We start from the raw sequence: 9173 nt of genomic DNA, 5'->3' as shown, positions 1-9173 counted from the left end.
CGGGATCCCCCCGCCGCTTGGAGAAGCCCCGCCCACCGGGACATTCCGGTCAGCCACGTCACAGGCGACATCCCCCCCGCCCCCCACTTCAGTTGCCGGTAGCACAGCGCCCCCCAGCCTCGCCCTGGGGCAGGGCCGGCCGGAACTGGCGGCAGTGGGAGACTCCCCGTGCCCGGGCCCTGCACCCTGCTCCCTGCGGTGCGGAGCCGCCTCCCGCCCCCCTGGGGTGCAGAGCTCAGGCCAGATCTTGAGGGGAGAGCGCCCCACTCACACCCGCACCGGCCCGTGGGTATGTGCTTCCTTGCCAGGTCAGCGCCCTCCGCTCGCAGGCGCCTGGACTCAGCTCCCAGCCCTGCAGCGGCTCCTAGGCTGGCACCTCGGGGCGACCCGCTGCGGTCTCTACACGCCATGATACAGAGGTGGGAACCGCGGAGCCCCCATTCCTCTGCCCCGCGGCGTGTCCTGCCCCGTCCCGCGACGCGTGGGGCGGGCGCCCGGGGGTCCCTGGCAGGCGGCAGGGGGAGCGCCCGGGACACCCGCACCCCTGCGCTCAGAGCCGCGCCTGCGGGCCCCGGGCCTTGTGCCGCTGGCGTCTGTCTGCGCCGCTGCGAGTGTGTCGGTGCGGGCGGGAGCAGCGGGCCCCGCGTTGTGCTTCCTGCGCTGCGGTTGGGCGCTGCAGTGTTAGACGCTACAGGCAGCTGTAGGCGGGAACGGGGCACCGCCGCCGTGCCGGGGGGAGGCGGAGTCCGGAGAAGCTGAAAAGACGCCGAGATCGCGGGAAACCTGGAAGAGGGGAGGAAGGGGGAAGGGCAGGTGGTACCAGGTCTGGGGGAAGCTCCCGGGACCCGACTGAGTCCCCACAGTTGTCCCGGGCTCCCCGAGTGCCTCAGTTCGCCTTTCCCCGAGACGCAGCCGCTCCTGGTCTCTGCCTCGCGTGGGACTCCGGGACGTAGCAGTCAGGCCCGTGGGGAGGTCGGGAGCACACTTCCATTTTTATGATAGAAACAGGTGAGACTTTCAGGGGAGAAACCCGAGGAGAGGCGAGGGCCCAACTCCTTTGGGACGCTTTAACCTGCTCAGCTCAATCCCTAGAGATCATCGCACGTGCCTTCTCTCTTTCCATCTCAGGCTTCACTCTTCCCACCATCAGAGTCTGAAAAAGAAGGAGAGAGCCCGGCAGGGCTCCCCAAGCCTGCAGGCACATGTACCGGCACCAGACGGGGAATCCCTGCCAGCCCATCCTCTGCACACAGGGAAGAGGCACCGCGCGCCGTTGCCACCGGGGAATAGAGGCGGCGCCGTCCGAAATGCGGTACCAGCCCCACCCGCCTGGGATTCACATCTTGAGTTCATGTCAGGGGAGCTGGGAATGGGGCTTCCCCTGGCCGCAGCCCGCCACAACAGACACTATTAGCGCCATTTGACCCAGTTTTCCTTTAATTTCCTCAATGTTGACATTACCGACAACCTCATTAAACGGATCTTTACCATTTGGGGAGGGGGCGCGGAGGGAGAGGGGGGAGGCCGTGGCAGGGTGGATACGTCCGAAACCACCGGCCATTTCTGCATATTTAATTCTCACCCGACTCCCCGCGGGCGCTGCCGGCAGCTGCGGTGTCTGCTCCTCCGGCTGCTCCGGGGCGGGGGGGTTTGTCCAGGTCTCCGGTGGGACTGTGGCACGGGGATCCGCTCAGAGCGCTGTAGCACAAGGCGGCGTCTGCCCGCTCCAGCGCCGCGGTGCCCAACACGGGCGTGCTGCGGTCCGCCCGGGAGGAAAAGCGTTGCTGGGCGAAGCCGGCGATGTAGCACCGAGCGGAAGGACCTGGCCCCTCTCCCCAGGATGTACTGCGGGCCTCGGGGCGGATACTGCCGCTACCACAGCAGAGAGATGAAATCTTGGCCGGTATTGTAGAAACAGAGGAGGGTCACCGAGGCTCCTTCTTCCCGGGACACATCGGTTTCCGCCTGGTGGAGCAGGTCGCCCTGCACCGCTCCTGCAACGGGACGTCCAGCCCTGAGACCCTTTTCCAGGGCTGGCGGCTCCAGGGAAAGAAGCCCGGTGGCATTGCAGGGTGAAGGGGCCCATGGGAAACCCCACTAAAGAGGGCCCAGGACGGGGGGTCAGGGAAGAGAAGGTGCTGAGGTCAGGGGTCAGCGCGGGGGGTTCATGTTGGGGCTGGGAAAAGGGCGGGGGAGCTCGGTGGGAGCGAGGCGGCGCGCTTTGAGCTCCGCAGAGACGACGGGGTTGGGTCTGGGGAAAGGTTACTGCTGAGCGGTAGCACTCGGGCCAGGGCTGCTCCAGGTACAGGGTCCGGAGTTCCTAATTCCCTCGGTCCCCTGAGACAATCCCCGTGCCCTTACCTACGGGACTTAGTAGCCAGACACCGAGAGTCAGGCCGATGTCCATGACGCCTGGGACCAGCACCCACTCGATGCTCTCCCGTGTGCCAGGAAAAGAAGTGTAACATTTCCGCGCTCTGCGACCGACGGCTCCGGCCCCCGAGGAAGAGCCTGGAGCCTCGGGACAGACACCGGGACCGCCCTGGGGCCGGGGGATGGTGGCGCGGGGTGGGGGCGGGGAGAGGAGGAAAGCAGGGGCCGAGCTGCATCAAGGATCCGCTCTGGGTTTCCAGGTACCCGCTGTCAAGTCTCCGCTCGGCCCCCGGCCCCCGGCCCCCAGCCCCGCTCGGAGCTTGGGCGGGCGCTGAAGCTCTCGGAGCGTCTCTGCTCGTCCCTGTGTAGCCCCCGGGCCACGTTGCTCTGCCTCCCGGCAGTCCTAAGGGTGACTCTGGGGAGGGCTCAGATACCGTCGTGACATCGGGAGTGCCAAGGCGCTGCTCTGGCTGGAAAGGCGCGGGGGTTTGGGAGCTCTAGCGTCTCCTTCACTGGAAGTTTTTCAAGGAGAGGCTGGATGAACCTCTCTCTGAAAAGGTTGGCCTGGGCTCCACTCTTTCTTCCGCTGGCTTCTAGGAAATCTTGAAGTGTCCGGACAGGGATTCTTGGTTTGTATGCTCAAGATCTTATCTGCTGGGAAAATTGGGAAAATGGGGTTCAGGAAGGATTCCCCCCGCCCCTTAATTCAGGTCGGCACACATGCTGGGACATGGTCTCCGTCCTTGGTATTTCTGAGCATCTATTAACCACCCACCTCTCAGTGCCCCGTGGCCCCTGTTTTTACCTCCAGAAAATCCCCAACTTTTTAACGCAATTCACTGTTGTTGGGATAGGTCAGCGTTTGCTGTGGCTTGGTTCGCGGGAAGGTCGTTATTTAAAGGCTTGTTTTCAAGTTAATACCAATTAACTTCTAATCTCCAAAACAGGATTCCTCTGTCAGTAGGTCTGCTGCCACAATCGTGTACACAGACGTTTTCCCACCTGGAGGAGGCCTAAGGCCTTCTGTGTGTCTTGTTTACCGTCCTTTCTGTGAGCGATCATGTGTGTATGTGCAAGCACTTGAAGACACGCAAGGACACCAAAGCAGTCGAGAAGTACCGATCTCTTGTTCTGCCCATTACTGACCCAGTTTCTACACCGGTAGGGAAGTTGTCTGTGCTGAGTAACCTAACCACGTTTACACAGTTCCTGCCCCCTTTCTGCACAAGTATCTTAAGTGTTTCTAAAAGATTGGAGGCTCCAAAGTCGAATATTAATTATACTGAGCTGTCTCGTTGACATTTTTATAGCACAAAAGTACCTAACTCCGTGTGCAAGCGATGAGAGGAAAAAAACGACCCCGCACTCTTGGCAAATACTACAAGGCACCCCCTGCATTTATCGGAGAATCCAGGCCCTTAAAATCCCGCATGGTTCCCGGTAGCGCCGCATTGGAGAGTGCTCCTGGCATCTGCTTCTCAGGCTTCTTCAGCCTTAAGCTCCAACGTACCTTTGGCTATAATATTCCATGGATGTAGATAGATTGGAGAGGGTTTGGAGAGCAATGGAGCTAGGGAATAGGCTGTAATGCAAGTGGTCTTGAATACAATATTACTACTTACTCGCAAATGTTCACAGTTTTTTATAGATGTTTGGTGCATTAATGAATCAAACTATTTCACAGGTCCAAGTACCCAAGCCTAGTTTAAACAGAGATAAAGTAGAATTAAATCAATGATGGGGATAGATTTTTAACTTCAGGTGCCAAAAGCACAATGGGACAGGCTGCCAGAGGAAGCTCTGGACTTTCCTCCAGTAGATGTTTTCAAGATGAGTGTGGCTGGGCCTCTGTCTGGGATGGTGTAGAGAGACATCTCCATGCAGGGTAGAGAAGAGATCGACCTTCTAGTTCCTTCCCACACTCTGATCCTATCTTTACGGGTCTGGGCCTCAGGGGCCAAACCCCACTCCAAGCACAGCATATGGCCCTTTAGAGGCTGGAGCCAGTTTGTTCTCATCGATGTTTCACTGGTCTGGAGAAAGAGACAAATGGGATGGAGAGAGAGGGGAATGGATAGATGGAGAGAGAGAGAGGTTCCAGTTGAAGGCCTGAGGGGAAAAGGGAGGGTCAAAAAGGCAAGTGGAGGAAAGACAGCAGAGGTGGCAGTGTACTTTATCTCCAGGCAGAGAGGTCCATTCGCAGTAAGACCAGGTGCAAGTGCAATCTGACAGTGCAGTTATCTTAGGACTTAGGCATGGTGAAAAAGTTCTGAGAACAACACGTTTTTATTTATCTGTATAAAAATATAGATATATATAGATATAAATATAGATAGTGATCTATATCTATATATAGTTATACATAGATAGATAGATCTACATCCTCTATCATAGACTTCCATTGAACTTTTTTAAAATCACCTTAAGAAACCCATGCGCCCATTACAATAACAGCACCTGCTTCCCTGCACCCATCCACATCCACCCTCTGCTCTTTCCTAATCCAAACATAGTCCATTAGACCAAGGCCTGATTTGGGGTTTCCCTTTTCAGTTCATTCACTGTCCTTGTTGCTGCTGATGTCACTGTCACTTCTGCTGCTGCTGATCCTGTTGCTGTTCTCCTCCCTGTCTCCAGGTCCAGTTGTGTCATTGTCCCCTTCCTTCTCTCTGTCCACTTCCTAACCTGGGGGGACTTTGAACACCCCATGCCATGTGTCCCTTTTCCAGATGGAGTTGACTGCATCCTCTCCATTCTCTCCCACTGCTTTCCAGTAGCAGTCCTAGAGTTTGCTCAAAAACACTTTAATGCAGTCCTTTGCTCAGAGTTAGTGTGACTATACATGAGGAGGTTCCTGCATTGCCGTATGGCATTCCTGGTGCAGAACACAGACTGGTGGATGCGGGTTGTTCGGGACCCCTGATGTTTAGTCAAGTGTGTGGTGGGCCAGTAGGGGGCGCTCCTGCGCTGAGCCACCCACCTCCCTGCGCCCGACCACCTTCCAGGCTCTGAGTGCCTCCGTAGGGGTGCCTTGCGTTGTGGTGTTGGAGGTGGGATCCGAATACCCTGCTGTTTTACAGGCATCATTCAGGAAGAGTAATAGACTCACTGAAATCCCTTGAGCAAACATTTTCTAATTTGGCATCGGGTCAACAGGATACTGTAGATAGCCAGGATGGTGGACGAGTATGTCCAAATGACCGTGCCTGAACTAAAAGAACAGGCGAAAGAGAGAGGCCTTCATGTGAAGAAAGGGCTAAAGAAGGAAGAGCTGATTAAACTCCTTTGCGACAATGACTCCGCCACAAAGCCACCTTCACGCACATCAACTCCTGAGTCCTCCCCAGAATCACATTCCCACATGCCTAGTCCACAGCCCACCGAGGGATCAACCTCTACGGAGGAGCGCTGGAGGTACCAGATGCGGCTAGAAGCTGAAGAGCGACAGAGCAAGCTCAAGTATGAGCTGGAGTTGAAAAAGTTGGAGGCCCAGTGCGAGAAGGCACAGATGAAGCTGGAGGCCCAGCACGAGCACGAGAAGGCACAGATGGAGCTGAAAAGGATGGAGCTAGCAGAGAAGACACCACAGCACGAGGCTGAAGAGGCAAGGCTCAAGCGTGAGCATGAACTAGAGGTACCCCGTCTGCAGCACAACGGGGCAGATGCGGGCCCTCTGCGAGTGCCAGGGGGACACCCCAAACCGAACTCCCCAGCCTTCTCTCACTACCAAGCCGGAGACGATCCTGACGTATTCCTCAGCATCCTTGAAAGGCAAGCCCGACGGTGGAAGGTGCCCGAGGAGAAGTACATGATGCACATGGCTGCTCTGATAGAAGACGACATGGTGGTGGCCCTGAACAGCCTCCCCTCAGATGCAGCTGATGACTATGATGCCTTTAAACAGGCCGTGTCCTCAAGGTTCAAGTTAGGGCTGGATTATTTCCGGGAAAGATTCTGGAATCTCTACCCACAACCTGAGAAGTCAATGGCTGATTTTGTGGCCCTGTTGTGGGATGCACTCATTAAATGCGCAGACGGAGCCAAGGCTGACAGTAGAGAGAAGAAGCTCCATCTCATGGTGCTGCACAAATTTTACCACCGCTGTCCAAGGGAGATTAAAATCCTAGTCAAGGACAGGGGCCCCAAAACCGGCCCTGAGGCCGCTGAAATTGCAGATCAACTGTTGCTTAATCATGAGGGGCCTGACAAGAAGCCTCCTTACTCTGGGAAGGAACAGAAACGGTTCCAAAGAGGGGGGAAGGGAGGGCCAGGTCCAAAAGGGGAAAAGGGGCCATTCCAGACCGAGCATAAGGAAGCCCCTGATTTGACCAAACCACCAAATTTGGAAAAGAGGGGGTGCTATAACTGCAGGGAGCTGGGCCACATCAAGCCCAGCTGCCCAAAGCTAAGCAGCAAACCCAACCCCATCAGACATGCAACAGCCGTAAGCAGTGAGGGGGGAGACCTGAGCCCCTCTGAGGGGCATGCCTGTTGCTACAGGATCACAAATCCAGAGGAGGTGATGGCCCCCCACTGGACCAAGATAACACTAAATGGGAGAACCCTTATTGGGGAACTGGACACGGGGTCCCGTGTGACATTAATCAATGCCAACCTTGTTTCACCTGAAGATATAATCCCGGGGAGAACTCTTACCATTCAAGGGGTGGGGTCTCCACCATTTGAGGTACAGGTAACCTGTCAGCCCATTGAGTGGAGGGGCTGCATGATGTGCATAGAATTGGGTGTGCTGGAAGGGGCTCTGGTCCCCATCCTGGTGGGACAGGATATTATTGATCTAGAACTCCTGCACCAGGAGGTGGACCAGGTCCTAGTGCTAGAGCCCTACTTTATTAATGCGGTGACTCATTAACAGAGCAGAAAGATTAGAGGGGGAGGGTTAGAAACTCCCCAAGACACCGTCATACCATTAGCTGCAGTGGGAGAGGCCCCTGTGGAGGGAGACTGCACCCCAGTTCTTGAGGGAACTAGCAACCCCGAGGGTGGGTTAAGTGACAGTCCCAGGGAGGTGTCTAGTATGTCAGAGGCGGAGGAATGCGAGACTCTCAGGGAGGAGTCCAAGGAAGTCCCTGAGGATGAAGGTGCATTCCCTGCAGGAGCACCCAAACTCCCTGCTGATTGCTTTGCCGGGCAAGAGGAGTTCAGGCAGGAGGTTCTAGAGGACCCCAGCTTGGAGGACCTCCGGCAGATGGCTCAGGAGCAAGAGACCGAGTTCACCCCAGAGTAGAGGAAACAGGTGGTCTGGGATAAAGGGCTTCTCTATCAGTTGTGGGTACCAAAGAACCATGCCCAGACCTGGGAACCCCAATGCCAGATCATAGTACCTCGTAAATACAGACAACAATTGCTTTCTATGGCTCACGATTTACTGTGTGCTGGTCACACGGGCAGGGAACGGACACACCAGTGGCTGCAGGAGAGCTTTTATTGGCCCCAAATTACCCAGAATGTGATGGACTACTGCCGATCTTGCAAGACATGCCAGCGGATGGGCAAAAGTGGGGACAAGAGAAAGGCTCCCCTACAGCCCCTCCCTATCACTGATCAACCCTTCCAAAGAGTGGGGATAGACACTGTGGGCCCTCTGAGGCATAAGATTCATAGAGGGAAGAAAAACAGCCTGACTCAAGTGGACTTCGCAACTTGGTACCTGGAGGCAGTTGCTTTGACCTCCATCGAGGCACCTGTGGTTGCTGATGCCCTAACCAAGGTCTTCTTTCAGCTGGGTTTTCCCTCCAAGATCCTGACTGACCAGGATGGAAATGTCCTGGCAGAGGTGATGAAGTGCCTGTGAGAGTGCTGTGGGGTGAAACTTCTCAAGACCACAGCTACCACCCTCAGACAAATGGGCTAGTACAGAGGTTCAATGGGACCTTGAAAGGGATACTAAAGGCCTATGTGGACTCTAACCCCAATGACTGGGATGAGAAACTGCTGCATTTGCTCTTTGCCTATCGGGAGGTGCCCCAGGAGTCCACGGGGTTCTCGCCATTCAAGTTGATGTTTGAGAGTTTGAGGTCCTCTTGATCTGGTGAGAGAGGAGTGGGAAGGGGAAATCCCTTCCACCAAGACCTCCGTGGTGGAGTATGTGCTGCACTTTCGTCAGAAACTGACTGACATGATGAAAGTGGCACGAGTCTCCCTGGGACAGGCCCAGGAGAAGCAAAGGTCCTGGTACGATGAAAAGGCTCGCTTATGTACCTTTGACCGCGGTGATAAGGTTATGGTTTTCCTGCCACTAAAGACAGACAAGCTGCAAGCCACTTGGGAAGGTCCTCATGTTATCCTGGACAAGCTGGATGATGTGACCTATGTAGTGGCCAGGAGTGGGAAAAAGCCTAAGACAGTTCATGTGAACATGCTTAAAGCATACTTTGATAGAGGTGATATGGTATTCTGGATTTCCTCAGTAGAAGGATCACCTGAGGACCCAGAGAAGCCGGCCATGTACAGTGACTGGGATGGAGAGGCAGGAATGGAGGAGCTTCGCCTGCCGGACCATCTGCCCTCTCAGGACAAAGACAAGTTGCTCGCAGCACTCAAAGCCTTTGGGACAATATTCTCCAACAAACCAGGTAAAACAGATCTGGCAGTACACTCTATAAACAAGGGCAGCCATCGCCCTATACGTTCTAGACCGTACCCAGTTAATGAGAAGGTAAAGCAAGAAATAACGCAAGAGATCACAGAGATGGAAGGGTTAGGGGTAATCCGGCATTCCGTGAGTCCCTGGGCAAGGCCGGTGGTACTCGTCCGGAAGCAGGACGGGTCCATCCGGT

At 55.7% G+C, this 9173-nt stretch overlaps 1 protein-coding gene across 1 annotated transcript; it reads left to right on the top strand.

The window, feature by feature from the left end:
- Window positions 1–5171: 5171 nt before the first annotated feature.
- On the top strand, window positions 5172–8969 carry LOC149851696 (uncharacterized; the record flags this gene model as incomplete). Its single annotated transcript, XM_090030481.1, has 3 exons — window positions 5172–6615; window positions 8431–8591; window positions 8805–8969. Coding segments are annotated over exons 1-3 (1393 nt in total), but the record flags the coding sequence as incomplete, so codon positions are not given.
- Between the last annotated feature and the right edge of the window lie 204 nt (window positions 8970–9173).

This window comes from Crocodylus siamensis, unplaced genomic scaffold, assembly GCF_052110815.1.
Source record: "Crocodylus siamensis isolate JL-2025a unplaced genomic scaffold, ASM5211081v1 HiC_scaffold_472, whole genome shotgun sequence".
NCBI lineage: Eukaryota > Metazoa > Chordata > Crocodylia > Crocodylidae > Crocodylus > Crocodylus siamensis.
Note: the sequence above shows the minus strand (reverse complement) of the source record. Positions and strands in the feature narration are given on the sequence as shown.